Consider the following 17,289-nt stretch of genomic DNA (forward strand, 5'->3'; position numbering starts at 1 on the left):
GTCCCACAGCTCAGCCACATCCTGGGTCTCTGGGACAGGGCACAACGAGATCAAAGACCACTCAGGAGAGCTCCAGTCTTCCAAGCAAAGCAGCACACACACGGCCCAGTTCAGACTTTACTTGTGCTGCCCCCGAAGTGTGGTGACCCCACTTAAGCTGGGCCTCCACTTCAGGGGGAAGGGGGGGCCACAGAGGCAGCAAGATGGCCCCAGACCTCTGGGGACCCTGGGACGAGACCCCTTGGGGCCTCCACAAAGCCCACCCAACCCTGGGAGCTGCTGAGTCAGTACAGAAGAATGGGTTCATCCGCTACCCACACGTGGCCCTCACCACCACTCCAGGCTCTCGTGTCCACAGTGCCAGGGCGGGGGGGGGGGGGGGGCATGGCTGAGCATGGCTGTCAGGCCTGGGTCACCGTGCAGTCATTTCTTGCTGGCTCTCTTGTGTACCACCATGGGCTCCGACAGTGTCTGCTGCTGCAGGCGCCCAATCAGCTCCTCCACGTAGACCTTGAACAGAGGAGTCGGGTCCTACAGGAGTGAAACAGGGTCAGGATGAGTCGCTCTGGGGAAGGCAGGAATCCAGTTGCTGCTGGCCAAACAGAGGCATCCGGCACGAGACTAGACCCCTCAGGCTTCGCTGCAGCCACCAGCCCAGAGGACAGTGCCCTGTCCACGAGACAGAGGCCACCTTCACCTTCCCTTGGGGACCCAGGGACCAGGCATCTCTCCCCCACTTCCCTGCCTTGGGGCCCTGTGGTTGCAGATAAACCAAACAGAGAGAACAGGGGCAACGGCTGCTGGTGGGCTCCCTGTTGCAGCAGTGACCACGAGCTCCAGATGCTTCCAGGGTGCAAACACAAAAAGACCTCAGCTCAATACCAGGAAGATCATAGGGCAGGGGGGTACCACGTGGCCAAAGAAACCAAAAGTGCCACCAAGAGTCTTTCTGTCCATGAACTTATGAAGCCAGCTGGGGGGCGGGGTGGGGTGGGCAGGACAGAGTCAGGACCTCGAGGGCAGGGGGCACGCCGCACGGAACCCAAGGCCGTGGTTGTACCGGGCCAGCTGTGCACAGCAGCAGCTCCTCCCCAGGCTCACCGGGCACAGCGGCCCCCAGTCCAGGCTTCCCCGGAGGTAGTATGCCTCCCCACCCATCCGTCTGCTAGTGCTCAGCAGCTGGCGCTCACATGTGCTCACCTTCTCCTCCAGGAGCCTCTGCTTCTCCACAGCCTCATCTAGTGTCAGGCCGACCCACTCGGCTTCTGCCTCCGGGATGACAAACTCCTGCACCGGACAGACCAGGCACTGGATGAGCAGACGTACAGCCCGCAAGTGGGACCCACAAGGAGTCAGAAGTACAAACCAAAGCCCTCACCTTGTACTTCTCGTAGATGGCTGCCCTCTTCTGGGGGTTGTCTGGGTGCAACCGGGGGTCCTGTCGGGCGAGCCGCAGCAGCATCCCTCGCTTCAGGTCCATCCCGAACTTGGAGCACAGGTCCTCCTTTGGAGTCTGGCAGGAGGCTATGCATGGGGCCAGGTGTTGCTGGTGGGGCCCTGCCCACCCGCCAGCAAACCCCACCACTTCCTCAGCAGCAGGAGGGCCCCAGGCCATCACAGGACAAAGGAAGGTCTGAGAGCAGGGAAGGAGGCAGTGATGCTCACTGGGACCCCGTTTATATTTCACTGGTGTCCCTCCACCCCAGACACGGGTGTGCCCCGGTGAGTCTCTGACTCGCTAGGAGACTCCGCTGTGTGCTGGAAAACCCCCTGCTTGCCTTGAGAATGTAGAAGTCAAACCCGTAGGCCTCGTCAATGAGGTCCAGGGTCCGCCGGGTCACTGTGATGGTGAATTTCGTGTCCAGGATCTCACTGTAGAGCTCACGCTCAAACAGCTGTGGCTTCCACACCTTCTTCACCCTCTTTGAGAGCTAAGGGAGGAACAGAGACCTCATGAGGGCTGTTGCTTCTCCCAACAGAGCCAAATGGGGCTGGGGTATCTTCCTGAGGCTCAGGACGGAGAGCTGGATGGACCAGGCCCCACCTGGGGACCCAGAGATCACCTTCTCCTCAACCCTACCTGGGTTGCTGGTGTGCGTTCCAGACACACCACACATAAAACCATAACTCTGTGGTTCACAGGTCATCACGTTCCAAACCGCGGACCAAGGGGCCGAAGACAAAGGGAGAGGCCCCCCGGGAGGCCCCAAAGACACAAGCCACCCTGCAGAGGGCTCAGCAGCCCCTCCAGGTTTCCCACCAGAGACTGCACGGTGTGGAAGGCAGACTGTGCATCTCTCAGCCTTCCTAAGTGCAGTGATGCGGTGGCAGTCACGAGAAGGAGGCAAACTACAGCGTGTCACGCTGACAGGTGACCGAAGACCTGACCTCCCACTACTGCCTCTCGCACACAGATCTCCTCCTCCTCCTCACACTTGATCTGGCTAACCATCCAGTGGCTCTGCACCACCCTGTCTCAGAACACCACCACACTGTAAGCACACACCCCCACCCCACCCCCTGAACCTCCAGAGCACAGCCCAGGGCTCAGGACAGCAAATCCCAGAGGAGTACCCGGAAGGAGTACCCTGCCCTGCTCACATACCTTGTCGTTGTTGATGTATCTATGGCCCAGGATCCAGCCCTCCCCACCCCAGAGCCCCAGCTGGGATTCTGGGGGATAGTAAATGGGAATGGGTACATCCTCCACACGCTCCCGCTGCCCATTCTTCGGGTTGATCTTGAACTTAACCCCGTGAGGCCTGTAGTGCACGGGAGTGGGCGTCCGCACCTCCTCCAGGGAGCGCAGGTAGTGCCGGGGCAAGCGGGAGCAGATACCTTCCCGCAGCCGGAGCTGCTTCCACAGGCCGACGGGGAACTTGTGCAGAGGCATCGTGACGAGCCTGGCGGGAGACAGGGGTGGCGTCGTTACACCACAGCCCGGCCGCACTCCGGCCCCGACTACCCGCGCGGCCCCGACCCCCGACGCCCGCGCTCCGACCCCAGCCCCCTGATTCCCGACCCCGACCCTCTGACTACCGACGCCGACCCCCTGACTCCCGACCCCGGTCCCCCCGACCCCCGCTCCCCGACCCCAGCTCCCTGACTCCCGACCCTCTGACTACCGACGCCGACCCCCTGATTCCCGAGCCCGGTTCCCCCGATCCCGACCCCAGCCTCCTGACTCCCTACCCCGACCCTCTGACTACCGACGCCGACCCCCTGACTCCCGACCCCAGTCCCTCCGATCCCGACCCCGGTCCCCTAACTCCCGACCGCTGCCCGGACCCTGGCCCCCAGACTCCCGACCCCGGTCCCCCCGACTACCGGCGCGGCCCCACGACTCCAGACCCCGCCTCAACCACCCGTGTAACCTCTTCCCTCGCCCCGACTCCTAATCCCGGACTCTGACCCCCGACCCCACCCCAGCCCCCTGACTGCCGACGCCGACCCCCGGACTCCCGACCCCGGTCCCTCCGGCCCCGACCCCGGTCCCCCGGACTCCAGACCGCGGCCCCAGGACTCCAGATCCGGCCCCAACTACCCGTGTAGCCTCTCCCCTCGCCCAGACTCCTAATCCCGGACCCTGACTGCCGTCCCTGGCCCGGATCTGCAGTCCCTACTCACCCCTCGAGACCCGATCCTGACCTAGCCCACAGCCTGCCTCTCCGAGTTCCGCGCTCCACCGGAACCAGAAGTCGCGACCCAGCGCCTACACCCCATCAGCCGCTAACTGGCTGAAAAGTCCGTCAGTCTACTCTCGTCCCGCCCCGTTTCCTGTCTTTAGGGACCGTGGAAAATGCCCGGCCGTGACGGCAGCAGCTCAAGGCACCGTCGGCAAATGCGGATCCTTTTCCCGCTGAGAGGAGCTGGGGGCGGGGAGGGGGCGTGGAGTTTGTCATCCTCTGTCCCACCCCCTCTCCTCCCGGATGGAGAGCAGAAATCAATGTAAAAACTCTTGTGTCTCGGGGCGCCTGGGTGGCCCAGTCGGTTAAGAGTCCAAATCTTGATTTCGGCTCAGGTCGTGATCCCAGGGTCCTGAGATCGGGCCCTCGCGAAGCATAGATCCTGCTTAAGATCCTCCCCGCCCCTCGTCCCCCGCACTCTCGCTCTAAAATAAAAGACTCTTGTGCCTTGAAATATCACTGTAGAATATTAAACTCACCAATCACAGCAAAATCAGAGCTACATAAAAATGTCTTAATGTCTTAAAAACTTGTAAAAAAAAATTGTAACCTCCCAAACCACCATATATAAATGTTTGTTTCCCCTTTACAAGCCTAGAGAATGTGCTAGGGGCCGAGTGCAGGGTGAGAAGGGGTGGGGGAGGCCGACAGGGAGGCCACAGCGGGACAGGAAGGGAAGCCCCGGGGCCAGTAGGTGGGAGGGCTGTCTGTCCCCACCCTAACCCCACCCCACCTTCAGAGGCCTCACCTTCCTGTGGCCATTTCCGGCCACTTCGGGCACCCCCCGGTTGGCAGCCACGGCAGTCTTGCCTTAGGGGAGGGGCAGTCAGCCCCCCTTACTGCTTCCCCCACAGAGGATGGAGAAAGGTTGGGCCAGGTCTCAGGGAAACCCCTCCCCAAACACACGGTTAGGCCTGTACAGGGCAGCAATCATCACTTGCCTTCTTGGAGCAACTGGAGAGCATGAGTGGCTCCCCAGGCAAGGGCCCAGGAACCCATGGGCTGGCTGGAGAGATGGAGCTGGGACAGGGTGGGACCTGTGGTACTGCACTCCCAGAGCAGCTCGGCAGCCCCCTCCCAAGGAAGCTCTTCCCAAGGGGCGGCACCTCCAAAGCAGAGAGCCGAATGGAGGGGAGGAGCAGGACCAGCCGGGCAAAACCCAGCCTCTCAGTGCCCAGCAGGTGCCTGGTGACTGTGTTCACCTCTCCCCACACCACTGCATCAGCAGGGAGCATGCCCACACCCGGGGAGGCCGGCATCAGGGCACACCTCATCACGGAGTCAGAGACGCAAGGAGGGCAGGCTCAGTGGGGCGGAGGCCTGTGTGAAGTGGGCTCAGGCCTCCTCTGTCCCCTTGAGCCTCACCTCACCACCTCACAGGGAACAGGGACGATGGGGGAATCTCGCTCCACATCGCCAACCATCCTTCAGCCAGCCAAACACAGAGCCTGCCCCTGCATGGCACCCACGGTCTCCAAGCAGCCAGGCCCAGGCCCCAGGGGCCCCTGCAGACACCAGCTGGGACCTGCAGAGGGACCGTGGTAGCCAGCAACCGGCAGGCACAAGGGAATGGCGGCGGGGGGGGGGGGGGCAGTCCTCTCCTCGGGAGGAAGCCAGAGAGTGCAAGGGCAATTTTATTCAGTTGGAAATTGATCTGGACAGGGTCCTTCTCCTTTGGTCCTGCCCCTGGCCAGAGAGGTCCTGTTTACAGCTGCCGGGCTCCCTGAGCTGGCCACATCACGTCACCGTGTACACGTCCTCTCGGTGGTTCTTACAGATCTGATAGTGGCAAATGAGCTTCTGCGAGCAGGCCCAGGGCTTGGTGTGTTGCTCACGCGGCGGCAGCAGGAAGGCCGCACTCCCCGCCAATAGCATGTGCCAGATGCTGTGCGTGTAGTAATAGTTGTCACTGGTCATCATGGAGGTATAGATGGCAATGGCCACAGCAGCCATTGAGATGCCGGGCAGGAGGTAGAAGACCCAGCGCTGCCAGGAGGTGGGGTAGCAGTGCCGCCGGTACCTGCAGCGGTACACCTGGAGAGAGCCAACACGTGAGTTCCAGCAGAGGAGGCTGAAGCCGTGGCTCCCGGGGCCTCCCTCCCCCAGGCCTGGGCAGCGGGACCTCGTCGTCGGTGTGGCTGTTTGGAGAGGGCCCTAAGGGCACAAAGACCTGACAGGTGTCAGGCCCGGGCCTCGGGCATGAAGCCGTGCTGGGCGCTCGTGGGTGCCCCCAGCAGTCCTCGGCAGATGTGCAGGACTCGGGCCCAGGGGCAGGAACATGGCCAGAATGAGGGGTCTGCGGGGAGCCCAGACTCTCTTATCCCAATCACCAGGGGAGGGGGTTCTGGCCAGGAGCGCTGGCTTGTCCCAGCTCCTTACCCACATGGTGACCATGACCACAAAGGCAAAGAGACAAGGCCCCATCATGTTCCAGGCACCCCTGCGGTCCAGCTGCAGGGACATGGCGAAGATCAGCGTGCCCAGGAGAAACAGGACCTGGGCAAGACACAGGGGTGACCACAAGGTCATGGAACCCTCAGCCAGTCGTTCATGACAACGCAAAGTACAGTAGGAAATGGTGACCTGGGCATGGTCATCGTCCTGCTGGCCCCCACTGTCCCTTGGCCTTAGAGTTGCTGGCACACTTTGTCCTGCTCTGCATTGCTGGGACCCAGGGCTCCCACTGATCCATCCACAAGTGGACTTCTGAGGCACAAATGTGGCCAGGCAAGGCCCCAGGGCATGTGTCCCTATTACCCAGAGCTAGTTGAGGCAGAAAAGTCCCCAAAGTGTCCTCTACACAAGGACTGCAGGAGCACAGCTGGGGGCTTGTCAGGGAGGTCTGGCCTAGGGTTGGCACTCTAGGCTTCCTCTCTGAAGGAGGCTCTGGGAGAGACAGGCTGGGGGCCTCACTTGCCCCTGCCCACCACCTTTCTTTCCTGGCCCTCTCCAAGCAGCCGGCCCCCTCCCAGCTGGAGGCAGCTTCTTCCAGCAGGAGAATGGTCATTACAAGAGATGGTGGGTTTCTAAGAGCCAAGCCCTCTTTCTGGTCTCTTCCTCAATATGGGGCACGCCTGGAGCCCAGACCCAGGCGTCAGGAGTCACTCACATGTTTCTGGGCTGCCTTCAGCCGTGCCATGCAGAGGATGGTGACCCAGATGGACACCCCAGAGCCCAGAAAGTCACAGTACTGCAGGGTGTCATAGCCGAGGATGCACAGCACGGCCTCCCCGGGCTGGTCGCAGGCATGGTAGAACTGCAGAGCAGGGGTGGTAAGCTGCGGCCCAGTGCCCCCCAGCCAGCCCCGCCCCCACATCCCCAAGGCAGTGGAGCGCGCCTACCGTGGAGAAGAACATGGTGTAGGCATAGACGGAGGCCTCCACCAGGAGCAAACGGTGCACCGAGACAGCGATGGGGGCCAAGAACATGAGGTTGCTGAGGGTGAGAAGGAGGGTGGCCACCCTCTGCTGGGCCACAGTCTGGGCTGTGCTGTTGTCCGTGCAGCTCCATCCACGCCAGCCTGTGGGCCAGTGTGACGCCAGGGGGCTGAGGCCGGGTGAGGGGGGGGTCCTTCTGAAGCTCAGGGCCTACCCCTCCTCTAGAGGCCTGCAGAGAAGCCCTTTCCTCACCCGGGGCAGGCGTGGGCAGGCGTGGGGCAGGCGTGGGCAGGTGTGGGGCGGGCCGGGGCAGGCATGGGCAGGCGTGGGGCAGGCGTGGGGCAGGCGTGGGGCAGGCATGGGCAGGCGTGGGCAGGCGTGGGCAGGCGTGGGCAGGCGTGGTGCATGCGTGGGGTAGGCCGAGACAGGTGTGGGGCAGGCCGGGGCAGGTGTGGGGCATGCGTGGGGCAGACTGGGACAGGCGTGGGGCAGGCGTGGGGCAGGCCGGGGCAGTTGTAGGGCATGCCGGGGGCAGGCGTGGACCAGGCGTGGTCCAGGTGTGAGCCAGGCTGGGCAGGCATGGACCAGGCGTGGTCCAGGTGTGAGCCAGGCTGGGGCAGGCATGAGGAGAGCAGGCCAAGGTCAGGAGGAAGGACTCTCTCTGGGGGTGCCATCTGTGTCTGGGAGGCAGGGGGCAGGGGACTGAGGAAGCAGGGGAGGAACGGGGAGGGGGCATTTGCCCTTGTTTGGCAGAGTCACTCTCCGGCCTTGACAGAGAGGAGATGGGCTCCCAGAGGAAGGCGCCGGGCTGAGAGGCTAAGGGCAAAAGGGTCTGCAGGCAAAGTGCCTGGCTGGCTCAGTTGGAGGAGCATGCGACTCTTGATCCTGGGGTCATGAGTTGGAGCCCCACCTTGGGTGTAGAGATTACTTAAATAAAGAAACTTAAAAAAAGAAAGAAGTGTCTGGGGGCCTCGGGCCCAGCCCTCACCGGCCTTGCAGCTGCAGCCTGCATACAAGTAGCTGAGTCTGCGCAGCAGGAGGCACTGGCCGTAGGGACCGCAGTCATTTAGGCAGGGCACCAAGGACAAGGTGGTCTCCACGAGGACTGAGGCCTGCTCGCACTCCCTGTGAGGAAGGGGCCACAGGAAGGCTAGCTGCTGACATCTGCTGGCCAGTCCCTCATCCGTGCTCTCAGCAGGCTCTTGGACACACGAACCCAGACTTCAGGCCCCCAGGCTCCCAGCCTTGGAGGACAGCAGCTGTGAGCCCTGCCGAGGCCGAGATGCCCTTTCCCCTAGCCCTGCCCCGAGTCCCAGTCTCCCAGGGCTGTGTCCTGGACTGGTCCCCCTCCTCGTGTCCTGACTCCCGGGGCTGCAGCAGGAAGGGTAAGCAGAATCCTTCATAACTCCTGGAAGGCAACTGACCCCACGTGACTTGCAGGAGGCTTGGTCACTCCCGAACTTGCACCCAGGCAGCCCCATGCCGCCTGCCCCCAGCTGGTAGTCTACTTACTCAGGACTCTCGGGGCATACAAGCTGCAGGGAGAGGTACCAGTTGTCCGTCTCTGGGTAGGGGATGATGAGGTCGGCCTTTCGCGATGTGGCACTCAGAGACAGGGGGTGGCCCTGGAAGAAGGCTGCAGGGAAAGGGGAGGGCCTGATCAGAGGCGGCCAGAGGCGCTGGCCGGGGACACTTGGCCGGATGCTGCCGGCCCATACCTGTGGTGCAGTTGAGCGACGTGTTGAAGCCGAGGAAGGGGGAGGCGGCATTCACGCAGACCGCTACCAAGGTGTTGTTGGTAATTGCAGTCTGGAAGGCGAGGCCGTGCAGTCAGCCCCAGCCCCAGTGCAACTGCCCTAAGTTCCCACTCTCTCTGGTGCTGGGCTCCGTTCTCGGTGGCTCCTGCTGGCCCAGGGCCCTTCCGGGACCTGTCCTTCCAGGACTAGGGACACCCAGCCCGATCCCACCCGTGGCCTCACTTCCTTAGCCCACAGAACAGGCCTTCCTTTCCTCAGACAGAGCCCCTATTCTGCCCCAAAGACTGCTGGGGTCAGCGTGTTGCCCGAAAGGCTGACCTTGTCTGTGCCAAAGTCAAGGCAGGAAGACCTGAGCAGCATCCCTCGGCCTGGGCAGGTGAGAGCCCTGAGCTGAGCCCGGCCGCGAGGCACTCACAGGTAAAGGTACCTTGTTGGCCTGCAGGGAGATGGTGAGGGAGCCCCCACTGTCCATGCCCGTGCTGAGGTACAACCGCATCACTGACGGCGTGGCTGACCGCACCAGCACCGGGACCCTGTCCGCGGGCCAGAAGCGTACAGACACCACGTCCGTGTCTTCCCGAATGACCGGGTAGCTCACCAGGCAGAAGTGGCCACCGTCCACCCTGCTGCTCCTGCCCAGGCCATGGCAGCCGGGACTCGGGGTCAGCAGACCAGTGGAGGCGTTACAGCTCTGGTTTGGGCTGCTCTGCAGGAGGTGCTGGGAGTTCAGATTCCACGGCCTGCAGGCTGTCAGGAGGACAAGGGGCTCAGCTGCAGGAAGGCCTGGGGGGTCAGCGGCAGAGGGCGGAGCCACCCGCGCCCTGCCCCCTCCACACAGCCCACCTGTGAGGGCAGCTACAGCCCTGAAAGCCACCAACACGTGAGGCCCCGCCAGGCTCTTGGCGGTCACTTGCAGCCACCGGTCCCCGGGGGGTGAGGGCAGGAACAGGTGGCAGGCCCAGGTGGGGCTGATGCATGTGAGCACCTTCTGGAAGTTTCTGGGCAGGGTGGCCGAGCCCACGGTAAGGCGCACAGGGCAGCCCAGGCTCCCATTGCTCACACAGCCCTGCAGCTCCAGCCGCAGCTCCCGGGTGTACTCAGGGATGAAGATTCTGTGGCCAAGGGGACACAGTCTCGCTCAGGCTCTGTGGCCACCACCAAACCCCCCATCACTCACACTCGGGGTGTTGGCCCAAGGGGGCTGGGCATTGGGCCCTGAGGCCCAGCCCCACACAGTGAGGACAGTGGGATCACTCACTCCACCGCACCCGGAGGCTAGGCCTCCCCGAGGGTCTCACTCACTTGAGGTAGCTGGGATGGGAGAGGAGCGTCTGCGGAAGGGGAACGTTGGGCTCCAGGATAAAGACCTCGACTGCCCGCACAATCAGCATGTCAGGCTGGAAGATGTAGGCACAGGTGGGAGCAAAACCCTGGGGAGAGAGTGAAGTGTGGGGGGGGAAGAACATGCAGACATCGGGGGGAGCGTCAGGGCCGGAGCAAAGAGCCCAGGCGTGGAATGGGGGCCAGGCAGGACTGGACCAGAGCAGGGCCAGCAGAATCTAGAGGCAAGTCTGCCCTGGGGAGGTAAACGACAGTGACTGGGCACTCATGCAGTGAAAGATCGTGCCCCCCCCATCCCCGGAAGGCAGCCCCCTCACCTTCACCTCAATCTTCTGGGAGGAGGGGGGCAGGTGGGCGGCCACAAACCAGTCCCCGGGTGCTGGGTGGGAGATGTTGATGGAGGCGTTGCTCTGCAGCATCTTGATGAAGAAGGGGGACTGCACAGACGTGTTGGCAGGGAAGCTAGTGCCCAGAGGGTTGATGACGGGAGGGGCGCCGTACCGGAAGTACCTGGAGACAGGGAGAGCAGGACAGGCGTCAGGGGTGGGCGCTGGGCGGGCCTGGGCGGGCGGGCGGGCGGGCACCTACACAGTGATCTCCATGTTGGCGCACGCGGGGCTGCTGCCCCGGGACACCTGCAGCAACCAGCGCAGCAGCACGGTGTCCGGGGGCACGCGGAAATGGAAGAGTCTGGCGCTGCCATACCAACTGTAGAAAGACAGCTTCTGTGGGGACTGTGAGAAATGTTCGGACACCAGCCTGACGTCTGCGGGGAGAAGGGTGCTGTCAGCCAGGCACCCGCCTCCTCACAGGGTCCCACAGAGGGATGAGCCTGGCACCCCCAGCTGGATCCGTCGCTGTCCCCCCCCCCCCCCCCCCGCCAGCAGGCCCAGGACTTACAGGTTTTCCCGCCACCACCACATTCCCTCTCAGCTGCCGCGCATTCTCGACCACGGCTGTCATCTTTCTAACCCTCTCCACCCCCACCACTGATCTCTCCGGGGCATAGGCTCAGACCCTGAAGCCATGTCTCTGCCAAGCCTCCCCAGATCACCGACATCCCACCCATCGGGCAGCTTCCAGAACGAGCCCCCCACACCTGTCACCGCAGATGCCTCCGACGCCCCCCCACACCCCACCGCCCCCGCATGCTGTCATGGTCTTACTCAGTACTGCAGCCCCTGCAGTTCGGGGGCCAAGAGATGGAGGCTGAGGGTCTTGGGAAGTGTTCAGGGTGGTAGCCCTGCCCCCACCTCACGTTTGTCCTGGGCACCGGACACCAGAACACTCACTCCACCCCTCGGAGCCCTTCCTGCTCCATGCTGTGGGGCATGTTGTGCTGAGGGGATTCAGGCCCAGAGCCTGGCCCTGTGCTCAGCCCCATGATGACTTGAGACACAGCCAGACGAGAGCCTGAGTTCCCACTCACCCAGAGAGGAGGTGAGCAGAGACCCTGGGGGGGAGGAAGGCCCAGGCAGGAAGGCTGGCCGGCCGTGAAGACGAAGGGACAGCTGGTTCCTGTGCTCACGCAGGGTGGCACAGAGACAAACTGCCCATGGCCCCAGCCTGGGGTGCCCCCATGCCCACCCTCCTAGCCGCTCTCAGGTCCCCACCTCTGCGGCTCCCCGGCTACCCTCCCCTCCACACCAGGACCGGGACCGGCTCTGAGTCTTCTGGGGCTCAGCACAGAGACCAGAGGCCCCTCCCTGGATTAGGCCCCTGCTGGGGGTGTTCACTGACTGAGCACAACCTGCACCAGAGCAGGTGTCTGACCCCATGCGTGGTGCCCACCCACAACGCTCCCTCTTGGGGCTCCTACAGGACAGAAACACCCTGAGTGTTCTTTGTGCTCTTGGGGACAGCTAATCGGGCGTGGGGTCTGGTCATGTCGTGCCTGGGCTGGATGGCTGGGAGTCCAGCCCCAGCACCAGTTCAGGCCTCATACCTCTGGTGACCTTGGATGTCCCTTCTTTCTCTGAGTCCCAGCTTCCTTGTGAGTTGGCTGAGGTAGACAGCACCTCCCTTCAGGTGCCCTGCCCTCCAAAGTTAATGGATATTAAAGTGCTTCCGGAAGAAATGCACTGTGGACACAGGGTGCGGCCTCCCGCTCTTCCAAGCTGAATGCCTCTCTCTGCCCCACTGGGAGAGTGGCTGGCTGACACCACCTCAGCCGCAGGCCCGGGCCCCTCAAGGTGAGTCAGGTGAGAAGGGACGGGAGCCAGGTGAGCATCCGCTCTCCCGCCAGCCTCCTAACCCTCCCATGGAGGCACGGGAGAGAAGATAATGACCCACTTGCAAAGCCAGTCTGAGCTCCAAAGCAGCCCCACATAGCAGGGTGCTCAGGGATAGGCTCTATGCGGGATGAATCCCAGACTCTCCGGGTGGCTGCTGGCCACCAGGTCCCATCCACCAGGCTGTGGACTGAATACTAAGAAGCCAGGAGCTGCTGAACTAACACAAACCTCCTCGTGAGGCTGCTTCAGCCCCCAGGATAACATGATGAGAAGGGCGGAGAAAAGCGTTAGGGAGCCGAGGTAGGATAGCTCCCCACCCCCACCTCAGGACCAGGGGACCTTAGAGAAACAGTCTGCCAGCTGGGCACCCAGCACCCTGGCCTGAAAGGGGCAAGGACTTCTGGCCACTGCCAGTGCCGGAATGCCAGCCTGAGGGCACCTGGAACACAGCTGGTAGGTTTCAGCAGGTGCATAGGAGATAAGAGACCTGCTCAAGGTCCCCCTAAGACCCAGTGAACCCCTTTCCCAGGGCTACTTAGCTCCTCCAGCACCCCAGCTCTATAGCCTGACCTCCCTGCCCCAGACACCCACGGGGTTATCTTGCTGAACACCAGGCCGTTAGCACATTACCTCTATCAGGGAGCACCAGCTTCACGTACCCCAGCCGTGTCCCACAGGCCCCTCCAAGGACACAGGGTTAGACAGAAAAGAGAGAAAGTCCCTGAGCCTGTCCTGGGATCCCCAGAGAGGGCACACTATCCCACACCCTCCAAAACAGGACAGGTACCCAGTACAGAGATTTTGCCCATGCACAGACTCCAGAAACCAGGGCCACACAGTGGCCTGACTTCTCAGCAGGCCTAAGAGGTGAGGGGCTGCCCCAAGTTTTCCATCTCCATAAGCCCCCCACCAGTGAGCCCTCACCCGGCCCTGACCCCAGGATGGAGAAAAAGGTGGATGTAAGTCTGGCAATATCCAACGGAGCAATTGAATCAGGAGCCAATCTCTGGGGAAACCACCTTTCATTTCAAGCTGTGCCAAGCTCAGAAACCAGAGGCGCAGCTCTCAAAGAAATAGGAGCTTGGAGGGTTTCAAAGAAGGGGGGAGGGGCAGGGGGCCAGGAAGTGGAGGGAGAGAGCCCCATGCTGTGCTGGATAAGCCGCCTGCTGCCCCGGGGGGCATTAGGGCCCTCCCAGCCCTGGCCCCAGAGCTCTCAGGGAGGCTACTCAACACCCCCAGGAGGACCCTGAGGGGCAGCATCTTCTGGTCTAGCCACCTCCTGGTGGTTCAGTCCACGGTGGGGACCCTCAGACCACCCTGGCCTACCAGGCTCCTCGGGTCCCCCTGGGAGTCCAGCCCCAAGAAGCACGGCTGCTGAAAGTCACTGCACTTGGGTTGGCTATGTCCCTGTGAAGGGTGAAGATGGGAAACCCACCTGGCCCCTCTCCTGGACCTAAGCAACTTTCTCCCAACCCCGCCCCTCTCCGAGGCCAGAGGGGCGCCCTGGATGCCCACCGCACAACCTTTTCTCCAGTGGGCCTCCCAGCTGGGTCCCCCCCCCCGCCCCCGCACTCCTCCACCTCCACATCCCTTTGGGCGCGGCTGTGCCCTACCTAAACGCCTAGGGAGGAACCGGGAAGGGAGGGCGCACTCCAAGGGGCCAGTCTGGACGAACTCGGCCCTGGGGACAGTGGAGGGGGCGCCGGCGTCCTTTCCACCCCGACTACTTCTACTTTAACACGGGGCGCCCTCAAGGGGATGTCCTGACCCCCCCCCCCCGCCTGGGGTGGGGACCTGGGCCCTGAGCCCGCGCCAGGTGAGCGCACAGGCGCCCCCAGGGTGAGTCACAATCCAGACACAATCCAGACTCCGCCTCCCGGCAGCCCCCCAACACGCCGGGCCCCAGCCCACGCCCCCCCCCATGGCTCCCGCGGGTTCGCGCCGGCTCACCGCTCTTCCTGCTGTCGCCGGCGACGGCAGGCGGGGGCCCAGCGAGCAACATCAGCAGCAGCGGCCCCGCCACTGCCACCGCCACCGTCGCGCCCCCGCTCCCGGTCCCAGCCCGGCCCATGGCTCCGCGCTCGGCCCGGCGCTACCCGGACCGCGTCCCCGGCCGCCCGCCCCCGCCGCCGCCCGGGCAGCCACCGCCGCCACTGCGGCCCCCGCCGCCGCCGCTGCCGCCTCTGCCCCGGGCTCCCATCGTCCCGGCCGGTCCCAGCCGCCGGCGCCCCGGGCACTTCCGCCTGCGAGGCCCCGCCCTGCTAGGAGCAGTGGCCGGAGCCGGACTCGGGGACAGGAATCGGAAGGAGGACGCTGGCGGGGGGCCGAAGCTGGCCGAAGGCGACTTGGGGACACAGGGGGAGCGCGAGGAAAATGGGTCAGAGGGAGGTCGTGGACTGAGAGGGGATGCCGACCCGCCACCGCGCGCGCAGATGGGGGGAGGCAGGGCGGGATAGGATGGAGGGTCACGCGGTGCGCGCGGGGGACGTGGGACAGAGCTGGCACTGGTGGGGGGAGGCTGAGGGCTGGCGCGGGACCCAGTGGGGCGCTCTGGGGACGTGGAACAGAGCGGGCACGGCGGGGCGGCGGGCTGGCGCGGGACGCAGTGGGGCGCGCGGGGGACTTGGGACGGAGGAGACACGGGGGGGGCTGGCGGGCTGGCGCGGGACCTATCCGGCGCGGGAAGGACATGGGACGGAGGGGGCCCGGGGGGGGGCCGGCTGGCGCGGGACCCAGCGGGGCGCGCGGGGGACGTGGGACGGAGGGGACACGGGAGGGCGACGGGCTGGCGCGGGACCCAGCGGGGCGCTCGGGGGACGTGGGACGGAGGGGACACGGGGGGCGGCGGGCTGGCGCGGGACCTAATCGGGCGCGGGAAGGACGTGGGACGGAGGGGGCAGCGGGCTGGCGCGGGGACCAGTGGGGCGCTCTGGGGATCTGGGACGGAGCGGGCACCGGGGGGCGGCGGGCTGGCGCGAGACGTAGTGGGGCGCGCGGCGGACGTGGGACGGAGGAGACACGGGGGGCGGCGGGCTGGCGCGGGACCTAATCCGGCGCGGGAAGGACATGGGACGGAGGGGGCACTAGGGGGGGAGGCGGGCTGGCGCGGGGCAAGTGGGATGGAGGGGGCACGGGCGGAAGGGGCGGAAGGCTGGCACCGGACCCAGTGGGGCGCACGGAGGACGTGGGACGGAGGGGGTACCGGGGGGCGCGTGGCGGGCAGGCTGGCGCGGCACCCAGTCGGGCGAAGGAGGAACGTGGGACCGGGATGCATGAGGGCAGAGGGCTGGCGCGGGACCCAGGGATTCAGAAGGGAAAGTGGCGGGGCTTGAATTGGAAACCACTGTGGATCTGAGGCGGCAGGCGAGCGCCCCAAGTGCTTCCTACACTCGTTGGGGTCCATGGGACGCGAGCGTCTGGGTTCCCTGAGTCGTGGGCCGGGCGACGCGTGATGAGGGCCTCGGGGCAGGGTGCGGAGGACGCTGGGGAGACTCGGCCCACCAGCTGTTGAGTCCTGGGCGCGTTTCGGCCTCGCAAGCACGGGCCCCGGCTTTGCGCCACCAGCCCCTCACAGCTGGACTCCCCAGGCCAGGCCTCCCGGTCCTTCACGAAGCCGCTATGAGTGTGTGTAAAGAACACACTTCTGTGGAAAAATGAAAAGGCTCCATGTACGAGTGGGAATTTCGTACTCTATAAGGTGGCGATTTGAATCAGTGAGTGGGATTCACCCTTCACCCTTCACATTGGGTTAGATTCCAAATGGAATAAGGATTTAGGCCTTAAAAAAGAAGAAAACTTGGGAGAACTTTTTCAGAGTCTTGGTGGAAGCGAGGGCGTTTCTAAATAATGACCCCAAACCTAGCAGACTAGAGGGGAGATGGAAATTCAACTAGGTGAAATCAAAGCTTTCTGCAGAGCCAGAGCCAGACTGCCTTATGCAATGTCAAGAAACAATCTTTAAACTGGGAAGGACATGCTTGCCACTCCTATCACAAAGACCCAATCTTAATAAGATTAATAATAGTTTTTTTTTTTTAAGGTTTTACTTATTTCTCAGAGCGAGCTAGCACAAGCAGGGGGAGCGGCAGACAGAGGGAAAAGCAGGCTCCCTGCTGAGCAAGGAGCCCCATGTGGGACTCCATGCCAGGACTCTGGGATCATGACCTGCGACAAAGGCAGCCGCTTAACCATCTGAGCCACCCAGGCATTCCAAGATTGATAATAGTTTAGGGACGCCTGGTGGCTCAGTCAGTTAAGCGTCTGCCTTCGGCTCAGGTCATGAATCCCAGGGTCCTGGGATGAGTCCCGCTTTGCGCTCCTTGCTCAGGGAGGAGCCTGCTTCTCCCTCTGCCTGCTGCTCCCCGCTGCTTGTGCTCAGACTTTCTCTCTCTCAATCTGACAAATAAATAAGTAAAATCTTAAAAAAAAAAGATTGATAATAGTTTAATAATGAAGAGTCCCTACAAATCAATAACAAGATACCCACTCTTCAGTAAATCCAAGAAGACTCCTGTAAAGGATATGCAAATGAACAGGAACAGACTCCAACCTCCCCTCCTTAGAGAAATGCAAATTGAAAAGCATGTAGACATCTTTTTTTCTTGAACCTAACAAATCTGCAAAGATCAAAAAGTTTGATCACACTGGAAGGGGAAGATTGTGGGCCCCTGGACATTCCTGTATTTAGTGAGCAGTAGGTTAGAGCTTCCGGAAGTCTCTGGACTCAGCTACCAAAGTGAGAAGAGCACATAGCTTTGCTTCAATGGTCCCACCTCTGTGCATTTTCCCTGTAGAGATGCTCACAGAAGTGTGAGATTACATTATGGTACCGCATACGTCCAGATATTGGTCATTAGGCAATGGGGCATTCAAATCATGGACATTCATACTGTGA

General features: G+C 62.9%; 2 protein-coding genes across 4 annotated transcripts; both read right to left on the reverse strand.

Annotated features, from left to right (window-relative positions):
• Nucleotides 1-382: 382 nt before the first annotated feature.
• Nucleotides 383-3,699, reverse strand: MRPL28 (mitochondrial ribosomal protein L28). Its single transcript, XM_028111451.2, has 6 exons — nt 3,628-3,699; nt 2,606-2,903; nt 1,779-1,931; nt 1,379-1,513; nt 1,201-1,287; nt 383-531 (listed from the first exon to the last, which is right to left on the reverse strand). The coding sequence occupies exons 2-6, from the start codon at nt 2,891-2,893 to the stop codon at nt 424-426; spliced, it is 771 nt and encodes a 256-aa protein (XP_027967252.1). The 5' UTR covers nt 2,894-2,903; nt 3,628-3,699; the 3' UTR covers nt 383-423.
• Nucleotides 3,700-5,302: 1,603 nt separating this feature from the next.
• On the reverse strand, nt 5,303-14,495 carry PGAP6 (post-GPI attachment to proteins 6). Of its 3 annotated transcripts, none has more exons than XM_028111874.2 (13): nt 14,346-14,495; nt 10,750-10,927; nt 10,479-10,671; nt 10,123-10,250; nt 9,664-9,932; nt 9,236-9,567; nt 8,782-8,872; nt 8,576-8,699; nt 8,052-8,188; nt 7,028-7,206; nt 6,796-6,942; nt 6,066-6,182; nt 5,303-5,720 (listed from the first exon to the last, which is right to left on the reverse strand). In XM_028111874.2, exons 1-13 carry the CDS (start codon nt 14,464-14,466, stop codon nt 5,424-5,426), a joined length of 2,313 nt encoding a protein of 770 aa, XP_027967675.1. In that variant the 5' UTR covers nt 14,467-14,495; the 3' UTR covers nt 5,303-5,423. The 3 variants fall into 3 exon arrangements, with proteins under 3 accessions (XP_027967675.1, XP_027967677.1, XP_027967676.1); XM_028111876.2 differs by having other exon boundaries at nt 9,419-9,567; nt 14,346-14,494; XM_028111875.2 differs by having other exon boundaries at nt 9,248-9,567; nt 14,346-14,494.
• Nucleotides 14,496-17,289: the final 2,794 nt, after the last annotated feature.

Source organism: Eumetopias jubatus, unplaced genomic scaffold (assembly GCF_037043125.1).
Source record: "Eumetopias jubatus isolate StellerSeaLion01/CBP00866 unplaced genomic scaffold, mEumJub1_p1.0 scaffold_12, whole genome shotgun sequence".
Lineage (NCBI taxonomy): Eukaryota > Metazoa > Chordata > Mammalia > Carnivora > Otariidae > Eumetopias > Eumetopias jubatus.

What these genes read in the sequence shown, in the direction of transcription:
- MRPL28 (XM_028111451.2), bottom strand. Translation starts at nt 2,893, where the DNA reads ATGCCTCTGCACAAGTTCCCCGTCGGCCTGTGGAAGCAGCTCCGGCTG. An exon ending in GATACATCAACAACGACAAG is followed by an intron (nt 1,932 to 2,605) that starts GTATGTGAGCAG and finishes TTCCTCCCTTAG; the next exon opens with CTCTCAAAGAGGGTGAAGAA. An exon ending in AGAGGCTCCTGGAGGAGAAG is followed by an intron (nt 532 to 1,200) that starts GTGAGCACATGT and finishes TCACTCCTGTAG; the next exon opens with GACCCGACTCCTCTGTTCAA.
- PGAP6 (XM_028111874.2), bottom strand. Translation starts at nt 14,466, where the DNA reads ATGGGCCGGGCTGGGACCGGGAGCGGGGGCGCGACGGTGGCGGTGGCA. An exon ending in CGGCGACAGCAGGAAGAGCG is followed by an intron (nt 10,928 to 14,345) that starts GTGAGCCGGCGC and finishes TTCTCCCCGCAG; the next exon opens with ACGTCAGGCTGGTGTCCGAA. An exon ending in ACACCATGTTCTTCTCCACG is followed by an intron (nt 6,943 to 7,027) that starts GTAGGCGCGCTC and finishes CCTGCTCTGCAG; the next exon opens with TTCTACCATGCCTGCGACCA.